This window comes from Sturnira hondurensis, unplaced genomic scaffold (assembly GCF_014824575.4).
Source record: "Sturnira hondurensis isolate 20B ecotype Veracruz unplaced genomic scaffold, ASM1482457v3 Scaffold0014584, whole genome shotgun sequence".
Lineage (NCBI taxonomy): Eukaryota > Metazoa > Chordata > Mammalia > Chiroptera > Phyllostomidae > Sturnira > Sturnira hondurensis.
In genome coordinates, this window is record NW_028087215.1 from 69,315 (window position 1) to 94,967 (window position 25,653).

The 25,653-nt window shown below is 39.3% G+C and overlaps 2 protein-coding genes across 4 annotated transcripts; both read right to left on the reverse strand.

Moving 5' to 3' along the window:
• Window positions 1-733: 733 nt before the first annotated feature.
• LOC118999083 (C-X-C motif chemokine 15-like) lies at window positions 734-10,513 on the reverse strand. 3 transcript variants are annotated; one of them, XM_037063419.1, is made up of 4 exons: window positions 10,345-10,513; window positions 9,545-9,674; window positions 3,594-3,677; window positions 734-1,746 (listed from the first exon to the last, which is right to left on the reverse strand). In XM_037063419.1, exons 1-4 carry the CDS (start codon window positions 10,403-10,405, stop codon window positions 1,734-1,736), a joined length of 288 nt encoding a protein of 95 aa, XP_036919314.1. In that variant the 5' UTR covers window positions 10,406-10,513; the 3' UTR covers window positions 734-1,733. The 3 variants fall into 3 exon arrangements, with proteins under 3 accessions (XP_036919314.1, XP_036919313.1, XP_036919316.1); XM_037063418.1 differs by lacking the exons at window positions 734-1,746; window positions 3,594-3,677 and adding an exon at window positions 6,452-6,822; XM_037063421.1 differs by lacking the exons at window positions 734-1,746; window positions 3,594-3,677 and adding an exon at window positions 7,043-7,334.
• An 8,565-nt stretch (window positions 10,514-19,078) lies between these two features.
• Window positions 19,079-21,224, reverse strand: CXCL1 (C-X-C motif chemokine ligand 1). The gene is made up of 4 exons (XM_037063422.1): window positions 21,027-21,224; window positions 20,804-20,927; window positions 20,629-20,712; window positions 19,079-19,804 (listed from the first exon to the last, which is right to left on the reverse strand). The coding sequence occupies exons 1-4, from the start codon at window positions 21,124-21,126 to the stop codon at window positions 19,789-19,791; spliced, it is 324 nt and encodes a 107-aa protein (XP_036919317.1). The 5' UTR covers window positions 21,127-21,224; the 3' UTR covers window positions 19,079-19,788.
• Between the last annotated feature and the right edge of the window lie 4,429 nt (window positions 21,225-25,653).

Here is a 25,653-nt window from a genome sequence, read left to right on the forward strand (position 1 = left end):
AAATGTCAACATCTAGGTTATTGATAACACTACCCCCAGTCCTCACCCTGCACAACCTAATTCACTTATCTATGAAATTTCCTCTCTTACTATGTTCTTTCATTTTTAAGGGGTCTTGGGGAAGATCCTGAAGGATTCCTGCCCCCCTACTTTCTGGAGAATTAAGCTATTCATCTGAAAAGACTTATATCACATCTTATCTAGTATTTCTAGGTGATTTGTAGTATAATGGTTTCTAGATTATTTTGTCCAAACAAACAAGCAAAATGTTTTAATAAATAAAAAAGCTACCCAGTCCATGATAATTTATTACAGTAACCCCAAATAACTAAGACAGTTTCTGAAGAAGCATTCTTTTTTAAAAGATTTTATTTATTTATTTTTAAAGATTTTACTTATTCATCTTTAGAGGGGAAGAGAAGGAGAGAAATATCAATGTATGGTTGCCTCTTGTGAGTCCCCTGCTGGGAACTGGCTGGCAACCCAGGCATGTGCCCTGACTGGGAATTGAACCGAACCACGATTGTGTGGTTCGCAGGCCCGTGCTCAATTCATTGAGCTACACCAGCCAGGGAAAATTTTATTTATTTATCTTTAGAGGGGAAGGGAAGGAGAGAGGCAGAGAAATATCAATGTGTGGTTGCCTCTCGTGAGTCCCCTGCCAGGAACTGGCCTGCAACCCAAGCATGTGCCCTGACTGGGAATTGAACCACAATTCTTTGGATCGCAGGCCCACACTCAATCCACTAAGCTATACCAGCCAGGGCTAAAGAAGCATTATTATTCATTGACTCCATGAAAATATCACTCATCTGTTTACGCATTTTTCTTCAGAAACAGTAAGAAAAAATGGTGTTCATTGATTGAATATGGTGTTACCTGTGCAGAAATTCTAAGAAGTTCAATAATTAGACCATTACTTTAACTCTGTGTTTCCCATCTCTTCTTTCTGTGACCTTTCCTGCTCTTGGTGGTCATGGATTTCACCCCCTCTTCTTTACAGGGTGGATCACGTCTACTCTTGGCTGATGTTGTTTGTTAGGCTCACTTAATTTAAAAGTAAATTCTCAAAATTTAAGAAAATTATGCAACTTTATGACATCTCATTTCCTTCTTAATAAAGTCCATTTTAGATTTTATAATGAATGAAAAATTCCTCTAAAAGAAATATTTTAGTTTTGAACACTATAGATAAATAATCTTACTTTATACTGATATGCAAAGTTGTGGGTACTACAATGGGGTGAATGTTAAGATCTCTGAGGCTCAAATGGTTGAGCATTGAGACCAGAGTGTTGATGAGTTAATTTTAAAAAACATACTGATGTTATTAGGGTGATATTAAGGATGGGGTAGAAAGAAAACCCGTAGTCAAATGCCAGAGTTAGCTAGGAAACTAAGTGGACCAAAGGGTTGTAGGGGAACGGTGTGGAAGAGGTGAGATATTGAGCCTAACAGGGAAACCTTTTACTAACTCTATGAGTTTGGGGGACAACCTTCCCTACATAATGGAAATTGCATCTCCTTTCCTTCCATTAGTGTCCTCTCACATAGTTTCACCTGATTGAAAACTATCTTTAAGTCTGCAGCATAAATAGAGAAAGCAGTTCATTATAGTTCTAAATTGGCACAAATTGGTGCTACTGTAAAGAAAATTCTTAAGGATGTCCAAGCTCACGATGAAAACAAGGGTGCCTGATAGCCACTTGATGCGATGCTCCTTGTGTTGACCATCAATCAGAGGCACTGTAATGTAAGCAGAGTAATGTGTAACTAACTATACAGACATACAGGATGATTCATGTGTAGTCATGCGTAAGAAGAAAAATAAAGAAAAAAGTCTATGTATTTGGTAGACTGAAAATTAATAAGAGCCACGATTAGATACTTTGTGTATTATCTCCACTTCTCCCATGATAGCTCAAAGTAAGAACAAAAATGAAAGTATGGAAATCCCCAACGTTAAGTGAATTATCCAGAATGACATAACTTACAGCTGGTGGATCTGGAACACTGAACCTTAGCTACAGGATTAAAAAGCCCAAGGTCCTCCCCACTTAGCAGTTGACATCATTCAACTGCTGGGGGGACCTTCAGGTGAATCATAAACTTCACAAGCCCTTAATTTGTTTTCCGTTTTATTTTCCAATTTAAAAATGACAGTATTTAGGCTGTTTTTCATCATGATCAATCACCTCTTTCTTTATGCCACTGCTATGACTTAAAAATCTAAAAAAAAGAGGGGGAGGGCAGGGGGCATGGGCTGAGATGGGGAATAAAAGGCAGAAAACTGTACTTGAACAACAACTAAAATAAAAAATAATAAACTTCAAAAAACAGAACTTCTTTCATAAATTAATCCAAAAATACTCTGATCATCGCCTGCCAGTCCGCATGACACCTGCTCTGACCATTAATTTGCAAATTCCACTTGGGGTTTCATTTCTAGGACTGCTGTCAGAAATACATGTTTTTCAAAGGGTGGGATTTTTTTCCTTAAAATTTCTTTCATAAAATGGGTCTATTATCTGCCTAGCTGGGCTGCATAAGACAGCTTCTAATTTCAAATTACTTTCATATTCAAGGAAGGTATTTGGATATTATGTTAAACAGAAGGTGTGGACTAGTGGTTCTTAAACTTGAGCGTGCATCAGAATCACCTAGAGAGCTTGTAAAAATAGACTGTAGGCTGGAGAATATTATGCTATGAGAAATAAACCAGGTAATGAAAAACAAATACCATATGATCTCATCTATAAGTGGAACCTAATCAACAAACCACAAGCAAGCAAAACAGAACCAGAGACATGGAAATAAAGAACAAACTGACAGTAACCAGAGGGGAGGGGGGAGAGGATAACAGGGGAAAAAGGGGGGAGGGTCAAGTCAAGGAACTTGTATAAAGGACCCAAGGACAAAGACAGTGGTGGGGGGATGGGGAGGAGTGGGGGGGCTTAGGACTGAATATGGGAAGTGGGGAGTGGGTATGACAGGGGAGAGTAATGGGGGGGAAGTGGGGACAACTGTAACTGAAAAACAATAAAAAAGAGACTGTTTGGCCNACAAACCACAAGCAAGCAAAACAGAACCAGAGACATGGAAATAAAGAACAAACTGACAGTAACCAGAGGGGAGGGGGGAGAGGATAACAGGGGAAAAAGGGGGGAGGGTCAAGTCAAGGAACTTGTATAAAGGACCCAAGGACAAAGACAGTGATGGGGGGATGGGGAGGAGTGGGGGGGCTTAGGACTGAATGTGGGAAGTGGGGAGTGGGTATGACAGGGGAGAGTAATGGGGGGGAAATGGGGACAACTGTAACTGAAAAACAATAAAAAAGAGACTGTTTGGCCCAACCTCAGAGTTTCTGATTCTGTAGGTTGGAGATAAGACCTAAGAATTTGCATCTCTAACAAATTGTCAGGTGACACTTATTTTGCTGGTCTGGGGACCACATTTTTGGATTCTCTAGTATAGACTTATTCTAATTTTATCGTAATTTATAGAAGAAGTTGTATATTTTCTAAATACATACTTAAGTAAAAGAAAATAGAGAGGACGGATATGAATGAGGGTACCCCTGGTATTAATTGTACCTGTCCACAATCTTTTTGATAACATTCTTCACCCATTCAGCTTCAGGATCCAAACAAATTAATTTTCCATTTTTCAGTGTGACTCTGAAAAAAAAGAGTGTTTTAATTAAATAATAACTGTACTCAATAATGCTTTAAATTTATTCATTAGAATTTCTGTAAAAGTTAATGCATATGTTTAAAATAAGCACATGATTTTCTCAAAAATGTATTAATCATAGTATTAGAACATGACTTTGAGTCACATCAATATGTATAACTAAATTACTTTTAATCCACTGAAATAGCATCTTTATGTAGAGACTTTTTAGATATGAATTAATCAACAAACATTTATTGGTTTTAGGATGTACAAGGTACAGGGCTAAACTCTGGAAAATCTGCATAAGTATAATATCTTCTAGGCTGCCAGCTGTCAACCCCTTACTATGTATTTTACAATTATATCTATGTTAATTTTGCTAGTTTTTAGGCTATTGGTAAGCCTCCTTCATTACTGAAAGAGACAGAGCATAATTTGCTTATTTTGCTTATTTAAATTAATTCTGTAGTTTTCAACTGCACTTTACTGAACCACAAAGCTCGGCTCCCTAGAAATTCATTGCATGAAGAACAGATCATCTTACTACACTCAGGGTTTTAGTCAATAACACAATTTAATATTCAATTATAAAAACATAATGATAATAATAAAATAATAGCTCCTTAGCAAATACCAGTACACAGATAGTCAAAAAACATCATGAAGAGTGGTGAAAACTTGAAAGCATTCCCTTTGAGTGCAGAAACAAGACAGGGTGCCTACCACCACCATGGCCATTTCAGCCAGGTTAGAAAGGCAAAGAAAAAGTGTAAGTTTTTTCAAAAGAGGAAAATTAAATTGTCATTAATCCCAGAAGATGTGACTACCCAAGTAAACAGTTGATGGATTTTAATAATAAAAAAAAGGGTTTTGTAGAGAAAAATTATAAGACTTTGAAGACATTATAAAAGGCCCCCATAAATTGGGAGCTGGCCTATGTTCTTGAAATAGAAAGCTCGGACTCACAAAGATATCAATAATTCACAAATTAATCTATAATTGCAAAGAAATTATACTCACAATTATAACTTAATTAGTGCAAATTTGCAAGCTGCTTCTGAGATTGATGAGGAAGAGTGAAAGTCCAAGAAAAGAAGAGCCACTCTGAAGAAGATGGGGGAATTTTCCTTTCCTGATGTTGAGAATTATTATAAAGTATTAATAATAAAGATGGTGTACAAGTATAGACAAATTGATTAATGAGACAGAATACAGGTCAGAACCATTCTTACACACTGGGAGAACTCAACTTATGCAGAAGTAGCACGGTAGATCAATGGGAAAATGATGATATTTCAATAAATAGTGGTGGAACGGTTGATGAACTATATGGAATATAAAACTTTGATAATTTCATCACATCATATACAAAAATCTATTCTGGGTCAGTTAAATTTTTAAATACCCAAAAAACTGTAAAAATTTTAGAAGAAAAAGTAGATTTTTATAAACTCTGTGAAAAGAAGTTTTTTGGAGACAAAACACCAAATCTGCTAACCAGAAAAGAGCATATTCTTAAACTCACATTTACATTAAGAAAACACCATATGAAGAATGAACCTATGAACCCCAAATTGAAAAAAGAGTATTTTAATTCAAATATCTGACAAAGGACAAATATCCAGACTATGTAAAGAAAACCTACGAGTCAATGGGGGGAAGGATAGTATCCAAATAGCAAAAGAAGCAAAGACGTTGATAGTAATTTCATGGAAAAGGGAACACAAATGCTCAAAACATATGAAAAAAATTTCAACCTCACTAATAATAGATGCATGTTAATTAGAAAATAAAAGATACCAATTTCTACCCATCAAATTGACAAAACCAGTTGCTGGCCAGTATGTGAAGCACCAGGTGATTAAATGCAGGAAGCCATGTCAGCTGTAATAGTATGGCAATGTCTGGTAAGGCTGAAGATGTGAACACCCTAAACTCAGCAATAATTTTTAGATACTCTCATATACATGAACCAGGAGACATAAAATGTTGATAATAGTAAAAACCTGGGAAAAAACCCAAATGTGCACCAATTGTGGATTAGATAAAAGTATTTTGTATTTATTGATTTAATATTCCTACAATGAATATCAGTGACATTGAATCGACTACATTTAAACACATCAAAATGCATGTACTGAAGAATATAATGTTGAATAATAAAAGCAAGTCACAAAACAATACCTTTGGTATGATTTTTTTGACCTAAAGTTCAAAAGCAGCCTTAGTCCATTTCAGCTTCTATCACAAAAATATTGACTTAAACAACAAATACTTGTTTTATTTCTCACAATTCTGGAGGCTGGAAAGTTCAAGGTCAGAGTGCAGGCACTTTTAGTGTCTGGTGAAAATTTACTTTCTGGTTCACAAATGACCATCTTCTTGCTATGCCCTCCCACTGTGGAAGGGTAAAGAGCTCACTATATTCTCTTTTATGAGGGTTGTAATCCCATTCACGAGGGTCCCACCTCCATGACCTCACCACCTTCCAAAGGCTCCTAAATGTAGGGGAGCCTTTGGAAGTTGGTTAGGTCACCACATTAGGGGTTAGAATTTCAACATAATAATGTGGGGTGTGGGAACACTTTCAGTCCATAACACAGACAAAATAAATAGTAATTGTTTTAGTTTTTAAAAATTATTTATTAATTTAGAAGGAGGAGAAAGAGAGGGAGAGAAACATCAGTGTGTGGTTGCCTCTCCCACACCCTGGACCAGGGACCTGACCAGCAACCCAGACATGTGCCCTGACTGGGAATCAAACCAGCAACCCTTTGGTTCACAGACCAGTGATCAATCCACTGAGCCACACCAGCCATGACTGTTTTAGGTTTTATACATTGGTGTTAAAAATTTTTTTTAAAAGCAAGAAATATCACAGTTTAAAACAGTAGTTACTTTTTGGCTTGGGATAAGTATATGATTTGAGAGTTGCATTAGTTTGCTATCATAACAATATAACATAGGCCGGGTATCTTAAGACACAGAAATTTGTTTTCTCACAGTTATAGAGGCTATGGATCAAGATGTGGGCAGATCCGGTTTCTTCTGAGGCCTCTTGCCTTGACTTGCAGCTGGCTGTCTTCTAACCGTGTCTTCATAAGGCCTTTTCTCTGTGTACACACATTCCTGGTGTCTCTCCATCTTCTTAAAAGGACACCAGTCATTTTAAATTAGGTTCCACCATCATGACCCCATTTAAACTTAACTTTTTGAAGGGTCTACCTCCAAACAGTCATATTCTGAGGTATTGAAGATTGGGACTTCAACATAAAAAATTGTGAAGGACAAAGTTCAGCCCATAACATGAGTTTCACATATGGATCTTTTTAATGTACTAATTATTTCTAATTTTTTGCCTGGGTATTATTACTCTTTAAACTGTACAGATATGTGTTCATACACTCTTTTGCATCTGTGCTTAAGTAGAATCCTAAGAAGGCCCACTGAGTTTCCCTCCCTAATCACCAAGAAGGTGAACATAATGGGATATCAAACCCATGACTATGTCACATTACATGTCAAAAAGGATTTTGCAGATGTAGTTAAGGTTTCTAAGCAGCTGACTAAATTAAAACAAAGTGTTATGGCTGTCCTCAGCTAGCAGAGTCTGCCTGTTGTTGCTGATGGTGAGAATGAATGCACAGGCGACAACAATCGTGTGTGGAAAAAGGGAACAGGCACGACTACTCTCTCAAGGGGAGAGTGCCTATGGGTGCCTTGGCCACTCCCTCAAGAGGGGAGTGCTCCGACCCTTGCTTAGACAGGCTTTTATTGTTTTCCTGGGGTCTAACATCATAGAAAGATTTATTATCTAATACATAGAGTATTACTGTGTACATTTTAGGTACAATCAAGAAAATGAAAATAACATGCAAAGGGGAATGGCGATGAGCTGATTAGCCCTGTCCTTGGGAGAACTCATACAGGCTTTGGAAATTACCTTGAAGATAGACAATACACATTTGTTGTTTTAGACCAGGGTGATGGAGTATTAGCAAGAACAAGCCATGACAATCTGTATGCATTTTTCTAGGCCTGATTCCCAAAGGAAAACTTGGTTTGAAGATCTGGCTCCTGCCCACCAATTCACTTCTGCAGGTTTTCCATACAGAGCTGAGTCACATTTGCCAGGCCAAGACAAACTGGTCCCCTACAAAGTGTGATTATTCCGGTGGGCCTAATGCATGATCCCTAAAAGCAGGAAGCTGTTTTTGCTGGTGGCAGAAGTGAGAGAGGTTTGAAGCATGAGACACATTCAAAGCAGCTTCTGGGAGCTGAGAACAACCCTGGACCAAGAATAGGGGCATTTAGTCCTATAACTGCAAAGAGCTGAAATCAGCCAACCACATAAATAATCCTGTAAGTGGATTCCAACCCAGAGCCTCCACATGGGACTTCAGCCCTGCTGACACCTTGACTTTAGCCCCTTATGAAACCCTAAGAGTCCTCACAACAACAAAAGAAATGATGATTGTATGGTGTGGTAGAGGTGCTAACTAACTAACAGTAAAGCCACCTAGACTGCGGACCTACAGAACAATGAGATAATAAATAAATTTATTTTAAGTCACTGAGTCATGGCAAAGTGTTACTAAGCAATGAATGACTAAAACAGTATGCAGGGTATAGTTCACAATAAAAAAAGTTTTGATAAAATGCAGAATTGTTTCCCACAGGCTCTAAGCTCTATAATTGTAGGCTGATGCTTCAGAAAGGTTGTCAAGCAGACCTCCAGAGCCATTAGACCATGCTGAACTTATTGTGTGTTTCAGTGTATAATGGAGAGATTTTCAGACCATCGAGTTTATCTGTGTATCCTTATAGCAGACCATGTATCTTTGCTTGTTCACGTTCATGGACTTCAACGTCCACATAGAAGAATTCATACCCTAATCATGTTCCCACTAGAGAGCATTTTATTTTTGGAGTGGGTACACGATTTTTTAGAAATGAGAGCATAAACACTGGGCAATTATCTCCCTACATTGTGCAGGGATAATGCTCAGAGTCTGGTCTCCTATGTTCTCAATTTAGTACATTTGTCAGCAAATGCCCACTTTGAAAAGCACAGTACGACAAAATACCCAAATAGACACTCTTTCCAAAGGTATACACGTGGTCCACAGACATGAAAAAGTGTTCAACATCTCTTGTCATTACAGAAATGAAAATGAATACCACAGTGAGGTACCCCTTACCACCTGTTAGAGAAGCTACCATCAGAGACAAGAGAAAACAAGTACTGGCAAGGATGTGGGGAAAAGGAACCCTTGTGCTCTGCTGGTGGGAATGTAGATTGGTACAGCCACTATGAAAATAGTGTGGAGGGTCTTCAAATAATTAAAAGTAAAACTACATGTGATCTAGCAATTCCACTTCTGAAAATATATCAAAAAGGGGAAAAACCCACTATACTCAGAAGGATATCTACTCTACCATGTTCATAGCAGCATTATTTACAACAGCCAAGACACGGAGACAACCTAAGTGTCTTTTGATGGATGAATATATAAAGAAGATGTGAGGTCGTAGATAGATAAATAAATACATATTTCAGATGTATATGAATTCTTAAGATTTACTCTCTTAAGTAAGAAGCACAAGAAAAATACACTTTTTCTGTTTTTACTTTCTCCTTTATTGCATCTATATGTATTTATATACATTTGATTATATCTATATGAATTGATGGTCACTAACTAAACTTATTGCAATAATCTTTTCACAATATACCATTTCAAGCCATAATGCTGGGTACCTTAAATGTATGATATATATCAATTATATCTCAAAACAACTGGGAAAATTTTTTTAAAAAGAAATGTCTGGTATTAGAGGCTTCTATTCTCCTATCTTCACTACTTACATAATTTCTTTTCTGCTGCAGTAGGCACCTTCAAGGATCAGCTGAACTTTTGAGATAAATTTGAAAGGAATAAAGGGAGAATGGGTCTGAATACACTGACATCGCAACTCTTGGGTCTCACAGGGATCAGCTGTGGGAGAAAAGCAAAGCAAAACCCTAATTAAGAACAAAGACAGCCATGATGCTTAATTCTTTGCCTGAAATTTGAAATCAATGCAACAGAGCAGTCAATGCATCAAGTAAGTACTGATAGAAATATCTAGAGAGACAACCACACATCTAATCATCTGCTATGCTGATGACCAATGAACACTTATCAAGCATCTACTATGTTTGAGAAACTGGTAATTACACTAGATTAATAATTCATCGCTTAAAAACATAAAAAACATAAAAAACTTATTTAATAGTGAAGTCAACTTTATTTCTTTCTATGAAAAGATTTAAGCATAAAGATTTTGTGTGAATTTTATCATTTAGAGGTAGTGATTTCTATCTGCCTACCACCATTAAAATGAACACCCTAAACCTATTTACAGTAGTGTTCCTGCTATCATCTCTAATAAGAAAAATACAGACCATTACAGTCATATATTTCTAGGAAGTTACATAAATTTTTTAAAATTAAGTTAATTGAAGAAATTTTTTGATACTGAAACATAAATATATGTTCTGCTTAGGTATTAATTTCACAGTTTATACATTTTGCCTAATGCCAGATACAGTCTCATTAGATCTGAAATTGTGTCTGATGTTTTCCACTGCTTAGAAGAAAAGGACAAAAGGCATGGTTGGCTTACCAAAGATACCCAGGACAAGGACTGCCAGAAGTAGGAAAGTTCGTGAGCTCTCAGCAGCCATGTCTGTGCTTGACCTTGATCCTTGTCTAAATGGTGGAATCAGCACTACAGCCCCCTTTTATGTGCTCTCTGTGGCCCTGGGAATTTTTTGTACTTCTTGCATTCTCTCTCTCCACTGAAGAATGAAAGAAGCAATTTCTAAGTGCCACATTCATGAAGTGACGCTTTTTAAGTGTCACTCACAAGCCAAAAAGGAAGCAGGATTTGTTTTTCAAGTTTTGTTTAATTTGGGGGTTGGGGTAGGTTGAAGTGAATAGAAAAAGGAATGTATTGAATAGAAAAAGGAATGTATTGTTTCTGAGGGTAGTGAAACTTTGCAATTGTTAAGAATTCAGGTCCAGTTGCAGTTAATGGTGGCTTGCAAGATGGAATCATAAGAATATCTATATAGGTTTCAAAGGTTATACTTGTACAAAGTAGAAAATTAAGATGCTTTTCCACAGCAAGTACTTGCTTTTGGCTTTTATGCTTATTTGCATGATCCAACTCAATCATAAAATCATCTGCCAAACTCTAACTACACCTGTGGTATAAATAATCTGCAAAGAAACTGAAGTTCAGACTATACTAACCATTGTCCTCCAAGGGACAGCAAACAAGAGTTTACTTTTGGTTTGAAAGCAGCAGTTTCCACAAACGTGAAACTGAATGATCTAACAGGGAACTATGAGCTTCAATTTTTTTCCTTAAGATATGTAAGAGACCTTAATCACACCATACTTAATAAATTTTTTGCATTAACAAATCAAACACTAAAGTGTTTCTATTTATTTCCTAGTGTTGCCATATCAAAGTATCACAGACTCGGTGGCTTAAAAACAGAAACTGTCTCACAGTTATAGAGGCTAGAAGCCCAAGATCAAGGTATTGGCAAAGCTGATTTGTTCTTAGGGCTGTGAGGGAAGGAAGGAGCTGTTTCAAGCCTCTCCCCTCGATGGTAGGTAGTCATCTTCAGTTTCCCATGGTATTCTCCCTGTGTATATATGTCTGTCCCTGAATTTCCCCTTTTCATAGAAGATGAGTCATGTTGGATTAGGGCCCACCCAGATGACCTCTCTTTCATTTGGTTACTTCTGTGAAGACCCTGCTTCCAAATGAGGTACTAGGGGTTAGGACTTTAAGTGATGAATTTGGGAGGGGAACATAATTCAACCCATAACAGCATTTAACTGAAGAATCAGTAATAGTCCAAAGATAAACCCAGCTTGAATAATAAGATACTTTTTCCAATGCTCATTGAGCATTTCTTTTGTGGCAGAGCCTTTAAATGCATGCTGGACACTAGATATTTAAATATAGGAGATCATTCTGCGTGGCGTGGGCCCAGCTCCCTCTTAGAGATGCACAGTGAGGTTCCACACCCACAGATAGGTTCTCCCATGGGGAATCAGGCCTGCATTGTACCTGGACTGCTATGAGACTTGTTTTTGCTAAAAGTCCCTCACCCTGAATTGAGACAGCAAGTGCTTACTGTAATGTCCTAAAATCCATGCTAAAACTCCCCAGTATGGAGTGTAACCAGTTCAACCACTTTTCCCTTTGCATTTGCAAATATTCTTCTTCTGTGATATGATTAGTGGCATCATCTTCTTTGTTTTCTGTAAGAGGACTGTGTTTTGTGTAAAAGGTAGTCAGTGTGAATTTCTTGTGCCTCATCCACAATATGGCGGACCCCATGAGCTGGGATCCACGTCATTTAAAGAATAAAAATTGAGCTTCTCCTCTTGAGAAGTTCACAGCCTGTTTGGAAAGGCAGATGTAAACAAATTAAACACAAAAGGTGATCTGTGTTATACTGGGTAGGTACCTGAGGCACGCTGGGGAACCCTGAGGCAGAGATGGGAAGACTTGGCCAGAGGAGGTGAAGAGGGAAGACTCCATAGGGGAGGTAACATGAGAGTGGCTAAAGATGAAAGGGTGCCTATTATAACAGAAGGCTGATAAACATCCCAGACAGAGAAATGTGCAAAGAGGCACAGCTTTGTTAAGAGTTGCCATGGTCTCAGTGTTTATCTCCCCCCAAATTCACATGTTGGAATCCTAACCCTAAAAGCCACAGTGTTAGGAGGCAGAGCTTTTGGGAGACAGTTGTGAGCTGATGAGGGTAGATTCCACAGGAATAGGAGCAGTGCCCTTGTCACAGAGCTGCCACAGAACTCTCTACACCCTCGTATCCTGTGATGGCACAAGGACTAGTCTGTGATGCCTGCACCTTGATCTTGAACTTCCAGCCTCCAGAACTAGGAGAAATAAATTTCTGTTGTTTATAGAAGCCACCCAGTCCAGAGTATTTTGTTACAGCAGCAGTGACAGACTAAGGCAATGGTCTTGGCATGTCAAGGAAGGAAAAAAAGTTACTGCAATCTCAAAATGAGGTCAATTTTAATATAACTTGTCAACATTCAATTGACGGATCAGATCTTGGCCTTTTGATGAACCCAAAAGCTGCAAGTAAATTAGAAACCCTATTCAGACATAACCTTAATTTCTCTGAGTCTCATTTTTCTTCTGTACTAAGTAGAGGTCATAAATTTTGTTAACACCTGTAAATATTATGATGGTAGTATGGAAGTATACAAAGATATGATAAGCAATGTTGAAAGACCCATCTTTTAAAACTTTAAAGACAGGCTTATGACATCATAGTAGGTGTTAACTTTGTTAAATAGGTGATGATAAAAGATCTGGGTAGGTCTTATTCTAGACCTACTGAAATCTGGAGCAGAATTAATTTACAATTAGGTCTAGATTGTTTAAAATGCTCAGATTGTCAACTTCTAAGGTTTTATAGACAATGTATTTTATTAGGTAAATTTTTCGCAAGCCTGAGACCTATACAAAGGAGCAAGTCACTTAAAAAATCTTATTTTTAATTGTAATCTTCTATTTCATTCTTTAAAATATTTATGTATACTAATAGAGGTACACTATAATGTGATAATAATATGATCATTTATTGAGTTTTGCTTTTTATCAATAAACCTCTAGAACTTTTTAAATATTATCTAAAAACTTTGTAAGGCACGTTTCTTATAGTTGAGGAAATTGAATGTCTCAGAAATGTTAAATAATCGCAAAAGGTTAAAAATAGCCAAAAATTCTTAGCAGCTACTAACCTAAAGCTGTGGAATCTATTTCCCAAATGCCTTGACTCTGTGCTGACTTAATGACTTGCTTTGGCCAATAGGATGTGGCAAAAGTGATGTGGATACTCCAGGTCAGAGATGCAAATAACCTAGGAACTTCCACTCCTGCCCTCTTGAAATGCTGCTGTCTCTGTAAGAAGGTAGCAGAACTCATCTGATACAAATGCGATGCCCAACCAACAGCTAGCACCAACCATCAAGTAAGTGACGCAGTCCTGCTTCGTCACCAGATGACTGTAACCACATGGGTGACTGCAGAAGAAACTATCAGAAGAACCACCCCGCTGATCCCAGCCCAAAGTTTGTATCAACTAGCCTAAACTGATGACTTGTGGGGTCGTAAGCAAGACTAAAATGGTTATTGTTGTAAGTCACTACATTTTGGGAAGACAATAGATAACTGAGAAAGTAATTTAGCAGATCACACAAAGTAGCTGAACCCCCTTTTTACTTTAAATTATTTGACTACAATATTCATCATATTTTTTTAGATTACCCAACAGTAGTGTGTGGTATGAATCAACTGTTCATTACTAATTAGCACTCTGAGATTTGTTCTCCAGATTTTAGAAAGCCAATCCTAGAGTCAAGATTTCAAGATAATAATCCTCTTCGACAATTATCAGAATGATCTAGTTAATAAAGCAGCCTCGTACTGAATATCAGAAAACTAAGTTCCAGTCCATTTTTAAATAAAATGGTTCTGTAACATTTGGCAATTCCTTAGTGGTTTCTGAGCCACTACAGTCCCATTTATAAGATGAAAAAACTATTTTTTGTATGATCTTTTAGAATATGAACTGAACAAACTCCTGCCTGGCTGCTATAAGATCACTTCCTGGTTTTAACATTTGACTTGTTTCTTCCTTTTCAAATTATGTGATTTCTTTCTCAGGAAACTGATGAAAGCAAAAGGGACAATTGCAATTACCTCCACTTTTTAAAAAATCACCTTTAATTTGGAGAACAAAAATGTCAATAGGAGTATCATTCTGCTCACAGGTAAAAATTAGGTCCTGGGTGTAGGTTTGGTGGACTCTTTCCCAACCACATCCACTTTAGGGCCTTACAGATACAGCTTCTAGGGTTTGACTTCAACTTCAGCCAAGAAAGAAAAACCAGAGGCTGATGCCCTGCTGTTTGGGTGGTCTATGACTCTCTAATGCAAATCTAGCCATTCTTATTTCTTTATTGAGTTGATTTCATAGTTTCTTCAGAATAAGAAAACAAACACAATAGCTGCTTGGGAAGTGAAGAAATTAGTTGTACCTCATCATGGTCACTGTAGGTATGGTTGTGCGCTTTCCTATTATCGCTTTTCTCTGCCCCATCTCACATTGTTCTCCCTCCAGATTCTCTGGTATTATACTTCTTAATAAAATAGCACAAAAGTCTTATCCCTGATACTTGATTCTGAAGGACTCCAAAGGATCTAATTTGGATTCCTCCAAGCAGGTTCTGATAGAAACCCTTGCCTGCAGTGGTTCGTCTTGAAGATGATCATAGGAAGAACAAGTCAGGAAGTGGGGGAATGTGAGGTAAGAAAGAGAAAAAGGCCCATAAAGTCTATGTCATAAATGAGATACCACTATAGATAACTAGAACTTAATTTTGCCATGGTACCTCTGAGAAATTTTGTATAGTGTTCCTCAGAATTGTTCCACCAAGACTTCCATTTCCAGCCATCCTGGAGCAAAAGGAAAGTCTTAACCTTCTGCCATAAACAACTAGAAACTCAACAAAATACATGAAACTATTGTTTTTAGATGTTAGACAACAATCATTGAAAGACTAGGGTCCCTAAAAAAAAAGAAACCAAACAAGTTTAGGTCCATGATTACGCCAGCCTTTTGCTGAAGCAATTCTGGAGCACTGAGCCAGGACGAAGGCAGCGGGGAGAGCACAGTGGTCTTGAGGGACTGAAGAGAGGTGGGAAAAGCGAGGTGACTAGAAGTTATGGAGTTGAGTTGCAGAAAGGAGACATCCATTCAGAAAAAACAGAGGTCCAAAATCTGCATCGGGGTTCCATTGGGTCGCTGATCAATACAAAGTCACACATGCGCAGGGTGTCACTGAGCAATTCTCAGACCTCACATGGGTCAGGGAGATAACTGAATCTGACTTTTTAGAGTGGAGAGAACTTATGAACACTCGGGACCTTCAGGAAAGACACAGAAGGGACGTGACAGCAATGCAGCACCAGGGCAAAGAACTCTCTCTTGACTACCCTACGAAAGCTGAAAAACAGCCTCAGAAATATCAGGTTGCTGCTCCAGCAACTTCCGTGTCTGCTGGAACAGAAATCAGGACTCTGAAATTAGAAAACAAAATCTTGACACTCATCAACACAAGATTCAAGACTTCTTACACCCAATCAAAAATTAGTACACGTGCCAAGAAATAGAAAAGTGCGACCCATAACCAGAGGAAAATATCTGTAAGGGAAAATATACTTATAAATGACAGAATGATCAAATTAGTAGAGAAGAATTTTAAAATAACTGTTATAAATATGTTCAAGGGTTTAAAAGAGAACATAAAATAACGAATTGGAAAGTGTAGGTATAGGTAGATATAGGTATATGTAGATGACATAGGCATAAATGTAGATGTAGATATAAATATAAATAGATACATTTATATCTATTATATATAGATATTGATGTAGAAATAGACATATAGTGTAACCTCTAAACCTGTCCAACCATTGGAGACTGGAAAACAGAATATTCATCCACCGGCTCTTGCCCCTCAGTGAGGGTTGCCACCGAGGGCATAACATCACAGACCATCCTGCCTGTGGGCTGAGAAAACTCTCTCTGCTATTTCCCCCTTCCCCACTCCAAACAAGAGAGCCCTCAAGGAGAGAATCAGAAGGATGCAGGAGACTAAGCTGAGAAGCTGTCAGCAGGAATGGATGTTGCTCATTGCAACTGTGGAACTAATTGTTATGCAGGAAGGATTTGGGGTGGGGCACCCATGGTGAAGACAGGACTAGCCCTTTCTGTTGTTTTTGTGTGTGTGGGTAAAGAGAAGAAAGTGAGAAACGGTATCAGCTGTGACTCTGGATTGTCCTCATTATGCTATTGCAGGCCTGCCACCTCCGCCATCCCGTACTGTCTCTGTAGTCACTCCTAGAAGTCCTGAGAAGACATCTCAGTAGATCTTACCCAGAACCACTCACAAGGACAGGATAGGGTCAGCCATGTTTCCTTCCTTCTGACTCTAGCTCCTTAGGTAACACTGCTCAGGAAACCTCAGTCATTGTTTCCTTTGCTCTTTCCTGCTGATGACCTACAAAGTTGTGATGTGTCACGTAGGATTCTTTTCTTACTTCCTTCACCCATGACCACACTTCACACACCCTTGTGTCCCATTTCCTGACCTAATACTCTTGATGAGAGACTGCATTGTACATGTAAAGACTCAGAGCAACTTGGTGTGAAAACTGTACTACATGCTCACTCACTTCAGGACAGACACTGAGATGATGCCCACGGGGTTGGCCTGAGGACCAAGGGCACATTTCTGAAGCCATCCCAGCAGCAACTTCCAAGAGTGTATTCTGATGTTATATTCATCTTACAGAGTGGGAAAGGAGGTTAGGTGAAGTCAAGAAACTTGCCCAAGATCACACAGCCAACAAGTAAGAGAGCGGAAATGTACTCCAAAGTTTATTTTATTCTTTGAAATCTGTTTTTAACCACCATATAAACAGAAACTTCTCATTTCTATTTTTTATGCTCCATGTTCCATATCGACAAGAGCTAAGTGGGCAGTCCAGAAGGATCAAGACAATATTTGATTACAAGAAGTGGTTTTAGGTATGTGAGGGCTTTATAGAGCTCTTGTAGTACTACTTGTAAATATTTTCTAGTGTCCTTTGACTCTCAATTAGGGAATGAATGACATTTATGAAGCTTCTGGAATGCTTTGCATTTATTTACTCTGTACAGTTCACAAATTTTGTTCTCATTTCATTTATAACTAATAACATTGGAGTTATGAAGAGATTATTATTTCTAACCCTTTCAAGTGCAAAAAAAAACCAACCCCACCCTGGCTGGTGTAGCTCTGTGGATTGAGTGCTGCCCTGCAAACCAAAGGGTCGTCAGTTTGATTCCCAGTCAGGACACATTCCTTGGGTTGCAGGCCAGGTTCCCAGTAGGGGATGCATGAGCACAACCACACATTGATGTTTCGCTCCCTCTCTTTCTCCCCACCTTCCCCTCTGTCTAAAATTAATAAATAAAATCTTTTTAAAAACAAAAAACCAAAAAAGCTCATAGATGTTGTTTCTTGCTCCTTGGACCCCTCATTTACCCAGCTACTTGGGACAAACCAGAACTTGATCTCAAGTGTTCTGTCTGCTAGTCCTGCCTTCTTGCCTCTGCTAAAGGCTTTTACCTAGGGCTCAGGATTTCCTGAATGAGTCCTGAATCAGAGACAAGCACACACCCCACACATCCACAAACACCCCTGCGTTTAAGGTTTGGAGTCTGTTTTTTTATAGATTATAGGAGTCTTTCCTTCTTTGACATAGCAGTTGTGTTTGTCTTGGAAACCTGGAGTACTGCTGACAACGTCAGGCAGTGTCCAATGCCAAATTCCAGAGGACTTCCTCAAGCTCCACAGTCTATCAGGGGCCCTAATAATTGCACTAGGAAAAGTGGAACTCATGCACTCAGAGCTTAAAATCATCTTGTTTAATAAATAGGCATAAAGGACTGGGATAAACATTAAATTCACTGGTAGTTCCTTACAAAAGAAGATTAAAAAATTAAACCCAACTATCAATCAGGTCTTTTCCTAAGTGAAATATTCACTATTTCTGCTTCTACTGATGATACAAATTACTTCAGTTTTGAAGAAGAAACCACTTTACCACCATTTCTTTTTTTACTCTTTTTCTTTTTTATTGTTGTTCAATTACAGTTGTCTCCATTTCCCCCATTACTCTCCCCTGCTCTACTTTTTACCACCATTTCACAACCAGCTTCATTAAACTGTCAATAATTGTTAGAAGCAACCATTCAGCAAAAACAATGAAATGGGAGTCCTTGCTAAGATAACTATAAAAGTGTAAATGATTTTAAGGAGGTAAATTTGAATAGCAAGTTAGCATGGAGTTCCTTATAAAAAAGAGTAATATATAGGGGTGAGTAAAAGTACTAGGCTTACGGTTGTGAAGGCACAGAACATAGGGTTTACTCTTATATTATTATTCGTTAATGTCTTTTTCTATACAAACAATTGTAAGCCTACTTTTGTCCACTCCTGTATTTCAGTGACTCTTGCATTGAATGAGGAAGGGACAGCTCATGGTTGGAAAACCACATTCTTGAGTAGAGGAGAGCCAAGGGAACTGACAGCTATCACCAGGTGAAGTTAAGCATAATTTATAGTTTGATCTATATGTGTAGCCAATTGAAAGTCCAGGAGAAAAAAAATGTTGAGCAATGTTGATGTAAATCATCAAATTATTCAGTAAAGATAGTTGCCTTCTTCCCGAAAAAAAAGAAACATTGTTTATTTTGATATACTTTATTTTCCTTTTCTTTTTGCAGAAGCATCAATAAATCAATTTCTTTGTTTTAAGACACAAACATTGCATAATTAACACTAAATGAGGCATTATGCCTTACAAGGAAGACATGAAATGTCCGAGGGATGTTTAGAACATCGTAGTTCTTAAAGCTTCAACATTAGGAATGCTGAGCACACACTGTGAAATTGTCCCAATAAATAACCACTGAAATGCTCTTAGACAGTTACAACAATAGGTGTACACATGTACTCTCCTACCCTGACAATGACCTCAGTATTGCTTGGATCCCCCACCCTCTGCTATAGCAGCTGGCATTCCTGTGGGCTCCTTGGAAATATTAATTGAATGACTAGAGAATATTTGTGCATACTTAACCTTCAAATTAAATAAGAAGCAAAACTGGACTAACTTGGGTTTGACATAAAATAAACAATAAAAATAATAGTAGAGTGCACAAATGGAGTCAATCAAATCCTTATAGATTTTACATGTAAAATATGAACATAGAATATTTGAAAACCAACCAATAAATAAATAAATAAGTAGAAGAACTCTCGTACGAGATGCTCAAGTACTCGAAGCTCCACCCAGGTGGCTCTGGGAGCTGATGATTCCTCTTTTTCCTCTTTGGTTTTCATGAGGCAGGGTCTGCGTCGGGTATGCCACCAATCAGCTTCCTGCTTCCTCTGGTTAGTTGGAGCTATCTCTAAAATGAGAAAAAGGTTGTCCTTAGAAGTTGCTCAGAAAAGCCACCTGCACAGCTCTCTCCTCCAGTCCCGCCCTCTAGATCCCAAAGTTTTCTGAATCTGGCTTCCCCAGTCTGGCTTGAAGTGGCTGCTTCCAGACCATGTGGCTGAGACCTCTTGGCTCTTGAATGCTGGGATTCAGGAATGCTGGGGAGTGGGGGAGGGGGGAGGGGTGCTGTCTGCTGTCCTTATTGAATTACTGGCTGCTAACAGCCTAAGTACCAAGGGGAGTGACATTGGATCATCTGTCACATTAGGCCTTACTTAAGCTTCAAAGTAACCCCAGCTGTTTACTATTGTTTCCCCCCCTTTACTGAGTCCAGATGAGCTAAAGAATTGTCCTTAAGTTACACAGCTAACAGGTGGTCAAACCCAGATTTGTACTCAGCACAGTGTCACTACAAGGTCCCTGCTCTTCACCACTAACCAAACAGGGCTCTGCTTTGCAGATGTGAAGTCCAGAAAGGATGGGGCATGGTGGTGGGGAGGATGCGAGTTTTTGTAACAAGTGGAAAGCTTTTTAGTGTAACTGTCCAAAATCAGGGAGAATTTTAATGAACCCGTTCATCTGAATGGGGAAGCAGAGGGGAATGGGGATGAGAGCCCTGGAAATACCCTTCTGGACCAGAGCAGATTAATGACCTTAATGGCCAATTTCATTGTAAAATAATGACTTTTCACTCCAGCTAAACTCTGGGTTTCCCTGTTATAATTTCCTGCCCTGTTACATATAATAAGGCAGATGTCAGTATCCATCATCAATGACTCTATTCACATAACTCACTTGTCCAGCATCCTTTCAATCATTTTCTTAACAAAAGGGACTTCAGGGTTGAGACAAACTTTCTGTCCGTTCTTGAGCGTGGCTCTGCAGAGAGAAGGGAGAATCCAGTGAGTGAGACAAGTGGGCAGCATGAGGGTCAGGGTGGAAGCATCTGAACCCTGGAAGCAACACTTACATGACTTCAGTTTGGTCACAGGAGGCTCCTGGGGGTGTGACCTCCACACTCTGGATGAGCTTGGGGTGAATTCTCTGCAAGGTCTGCAAACACTGGCAGCGAAGTTCATTGGCCACAGGCGCCCCTGTGGGGACAACAGACTCGGTTAGGGGAGCTGTGCCCCAAGGGCGCCCACCCGCGGTCCCCAGTCCAGCCCTTGGGATCCCAGGGCTCCGAGTCTCACCTGCAGCCTGCCGGCAGGAGGTGACCAGGAGCAGGAGCAGCAGCGCGGCCCGGAGGAGTCCGGGGACGCGGTGAACGGCGGCGGTCGTGGTTCGGGCCATGGTGCTGAGCTTGGTGGGTCTGGGTGGCGGTGCCTGGAGCGCGAGAGCTGGCGGGAGAGCTGGCTGGGCGAGATCTGTGGCTCCAGAGACGGACGAACCCTTTTTATCCACTTTAGGGGAGGGAAGTTCGCAGCCCCCGAGCAGGGGGAATTCCCGGACCTGCAGGTCGTTCGCCAGTCGGAAAGGAAGGCGTGGCCCTGCCCCCGTGGGTAGTTGGGGTGGGGGACGCGAGAGGGCCGCCCTGGGTAGCCTCCCGCCTGACTCGGCCGACCGCGAGGTTCTCTTTCCGCCCCAACCCCCAAAGCGGGCGGTGGGGGTCTCCGCCACGCAGGGGCTGCTGCGCCGAGAGGTGGCCGGGAGCGCCCGGTGACCCCATTGCGGGGCTAGGGGCGGATTCCTTGAAACCGAGTAAGAAAGGTGGCAGGTCTGTTTTAATTAATAGACCTGGGGAATCAAGGGGGGGTGAGGGGGTACATTTTATTTCTCTTTCTGTGTATCATCTATCTATAAGTAATATTTATATGTATTCCGTATATATGAGGTCAATGCTCTTTGTAAAAATGCTGTAGTGATCTCTTGTTCCCTTGTTTTATAGTCTCAAATCACACGTCGGTTGTCTTGGTTTTATTTTCCATTTGGTGATAAGAGGGAGCAGTGTCAAAAGTTGAATCCAATGTTAATTTCAATGAGAATCGAGGGCTGTCAGTGTGACCTCTTCTGTTTACTGAAATCCCTTATTCTCTCTGTCACGTTGAACTTCCGAAATTCCCGGGAGATTTCTTCCCCATGGGAGGGCTTCGGGTTTGAACTATGACATACACGACTGGCGGTCACTCGGAAGCTGCGGGGGTTGGGGGGGCTAGTAGGGCAGACTCAGGGGTTCGCCTTTTCTGGACAATCTTCAGACAAAACAGGCTCTGAGTGCTAGAGAGGGGGCGACCGGCTGCACCCTTGCCGTGGTTGTGGGGGGATGAAATGTGAGAAGCCGCATCCCACCTAAAGCCCCCTTTCGTTTACCGCGGGACCTCCAGGGTTGGTCCCCCTTTCCCTAGAAACATAGACAGGTCTCTCTTTTCTGACCAAGAATTTCAATCTTTTAACCTGATGCCTTTGCTATTTTTCAAATAGTAAAACATTGATTGATTCAACATGAGGTGTAGAGGGTTTAAGTGTAATGATCCGAACTGGATTCAGATCTCTAGGGGACATGGAATGCGTTGGGAGGTGGAAGAGAAGGAAAGAATGGCTTCTGGCCGGAGGATGGATGTCCGAGTTCAGGGCTCCAGGCAGCCCAGCTCCGTGGATCAGAACCTGTGCCCCACAGCCACCTGGGGGTGCACTAAAGCTGCCTGCGTCTAGTTGCCACCTCTCACCTGCAAGTTAAAGATTTCTTTGCCTATCCCAATGTAGTTGTGAGAAATGAGTCATTTGTGAGAGACAGTATGGATTGAATACCTTATAAATGTTTGTTAAATAAATAAAATGGAAATAATTCTTTCCAACATCACCTAAATAGAAACTCAATCTGTGTGAATCCTATAAATAATTTAATGAAAGGTTCCCTCCTCGATTTTTTTTCATATTTAAATTTCTCTGTATCAGGCTAAGAGCAAGGCATGTCTGAACTCTACCAGGAGATGCACTTACCTGTTTTTTTTCTTACTGTTGACTTCTATCATTGGTTTCTACTGTAGTCCTACTTTCAATCACTTTATATGCAAAAGGGGAGTTTGAATTAAAGACCCTTCAGCTTATTTTTGGAAATAATTTACTAAATGAATAACTGTCTTTAAAAGTGCTCTAGTGTTTATCAGTATGTTCCTGAGAGAAAAACCAGGGAAACTAAAGGGACATTAAAATTTGTGTTAAGCAGCAGGAAACAAGAGATCATCTAAAGCTTATAAAATATGTGACTAGGTCATGAGCAATTGAGAGGTTGTGTAGTTATTCCTCTTGATATCAGTCAGTTTCTGGGATTTGATGGGAAACTGGCCCAGAAGTACAAAAACTATTCTTTAAAATTTGAAAGATGTAGTGTTTTCTTCTAATTGTAAATTTAATACAAACTCATTTTATAAAGTTTATAAGAGTCAAAAAGGCATAAAGAGATATTTTTTCTCTAATCTCTCTTAACTTCTGTTTATGAAACAAACTTTAACAGGTCCCCGAAAGTTTTCTTTCTTCTTCAATAAACATAATAATTGACAAGTTATAAGAGCCTACAAGACTGCATAAATATAAAATAGGTCACTTTCTTTATTTATTGCCACAGACCATGGGCAAGTTATCTAACCTCTGCACTCACCCCGAGCTCCAGCACATTTATTCTGTGCTAAGTTCCAGGGGCTTTTCTAACAGTTTTATAAATATTGACTGACTCACTCTTCCAAAGCTCCCTCTAACGTAAATATTATGGACCTTTAAGGTTACAGACAAAGAACTGAGGTGCAGCAAGGGTAAGTAACTTCACTAAGGTCACAGGAGACTGGGCCTGGTCTGCAAAACCAGAGAGAACGACTTGTGACCATTATGCTGCGATGAAAACACTCTGTGATACACAAGTAAGAACTTTCAGAGAAGAATAATTTTTAAAAATCTGTTTGTTACTCCCTGAGTTGTAACAAAGATGATTGCAAACATGGGTTGTAAGAAAACATGATTCATGTTTGCTTATTCTAAATACGACCACAGCAAAATGGGCATGCATTTCCATTATTTTGTTTGTTAGATTTTCTTATAGTGTCCAGTTCTGATCATGGTAATAGTTATTCTCCTATAGAGATACCCATGGAGAAATCTGGCAAAAATTTTATCCCCTTCAGTAAATGATTAAGGTTAATATCATCAGTGTGATATCAGGTGGTTGGTATGTACCCCTGCTATGACATGGTGATGATAAATAAGGGTATATCACCTCTTTGGTATTTTTTCCAAAAGTTTATAAGCCAAATCTAACCATGAGAACATTCTTTAAAACTAAGTTGAGGAATATTAAACAGCTGAGTAGTAAGCACTCTTTAAGACTGTCATCTCATGAAAAATATGGAAAGACTAACAAACCGTCACAGTCCAGGAGAAAGTGTGAAGACATGACAAATAACCGTATCCGGGAACAGAAAGAGGACAGCAAATAGGAAAACTGGCGAAACCCACATAAAGCCTGGGTTTTGTGAACAGTAATGTGCCATTGTCGGTTTCTTAGCTTTGACAAATCTATCACGGTGATGTAACATGTTCAAACTGGCAACTCAATGAATGGGGCACTGAAACTGTTTAATTTTGCACCTTTTGTGAATTTTAAATTATTTCAAAATGAAAAGTTTGTTTTTTTAAAAAAAGTTTCTCTTTTTCAATCAGTTTAGAACAGCACCAAAACAAAATCAGTGGACATGTGTGCTTTACCTGGTAGCTTCCCAGGAAGGAAATTGAATTTTTGTTGAGTTCATATTTGCTCAAATATGACGATCCAAAATATCTGTTTCCCCAGTTTGGACACTTCATCATGTTTCATAGGTTTGAATAGCTTGTCTTCAGTATTAATCATGATGTCTTAATCTGTCCTGTACTTCTTGGAACTGAAGAAATAGACAGTGTCTGCTCTAATGGTCTACAGACCCAACCCATAACTGATGCAAATGAGGAATACATAGGGAAATTAGAAATCAATTTTATGTACAGAAGCAGCCAAAAATATGTAGCAAATTAAGCCTGTCCAGAAACATGCAACATTTGTAGATTGTGTAGAGTTGAGTCCTGGAAATGGCTTAATCAATGTCACTTGTTTTCAGAAATAAAAGAAAAAGAATTTTTTTTCTTTTTGATCATGGTTATTTTCTTCCTAGCATGGCATTTGAATCCATTAGATCTTCATCAATCAAAATTTGCAAATATTTATAAGCACAGGGATGGATAGTCCAGTGTTTATTCTCTTGTTTGAGCAAGTGTTTTTCCAAGACAATGACCTTTGCAAGAGTTGACCACCCGGTTTTTATGCACAATCTTTGAACCTTTGCAATAAATGACTCTCTAAAACATAAAAGAATCTTTAAAATGGAAGCTTTGGAGATTAAATTCCCTTTCTCCTGTAATCATTTTGAATCCTTTAGAATTGATCTTTGGTACAATACAGGATGATCACATCTTCTGGACCCACTGTTTACCTCTACCCTTACTGCAACCAGCACCTGTGTGCAAATGTCAGGTTACAGCTCCTCCTCACCTTAGCTCTACCAGGTATCTTTCTGCCCCAGAGTTTCTCATTCATTACCACAGAAAGTTTCTTGCAGGACAGGAGACTCAACAAGTAGCAGGAGGCAATCAATAAATATTTCCTCTTCTTTCATGTTGTAGGCGTTTCTCAGAGGGTCCCCACTAGGATTAAATCCCAGTCACCACACCCTGTTTTCCTACCTCACTCTTTTCTAGTCCTGTACATCGGGGCCATTTCCTCAAATAAATACATCTGCATGGCAGACTGATGACTTAGGATCTGCTCTTTTGAGGGCACTTAGGCTAAGACACTGCTGT

What these genes read in the sequence shown, in the direction of transcription:
- CXCL1 (XM_037063422.1), bottom strand. Translation starts at nt 21,126, where the DNA reads ATGGCCCGAACCACGACCGCCGCCGTTCACCGCGTCCCCGGACTCCTC. An exon ending in CTCCTGCCGGCAGGCTGCAG is followed by an intron (nt 20,928 to 21,026) that starts GTGAGACTCGGA and finishes TTGTCCCCACAG; the next exon opens with GGGCGCCTGTGGCCAATGAA. An exon ending in TGTGACCAAACTGAAGTCAT is followed by an intron (nt 20,713 to 20,803) that starts GTAAGTGTTGCT and finishes TTCTCTCTGCAG; the next exon opens with AGCCACGCTCAAGAACGGAC.
- LOC118999083 (XM_037063418.1), bottom strand. Translation starts at nt 10,405, where the DNA reads ATGGCTGCTGAGAGCTCACGAACTTTCCTACTTCTGGCAGTCCTTGTC. An exon ending in CCTTGTCCTGGGTATCTTTG is followed by an intron (nt 9,675 to 10,344) that starts GTAAGCCAACCA and finishes TTTCTCCCACAG; the next exon opens with CTGATCCCTGTGAGACCCAA. An exon ending in TGCAGCAGAAAAGAAATTAT is followed by an intron (nt 6,823 to 9,544) that starts GTAAGTAGTGAA and finishes TGTCCTTTTAAG; the next exon opens with AAGATGGAGAGACACCAGGA.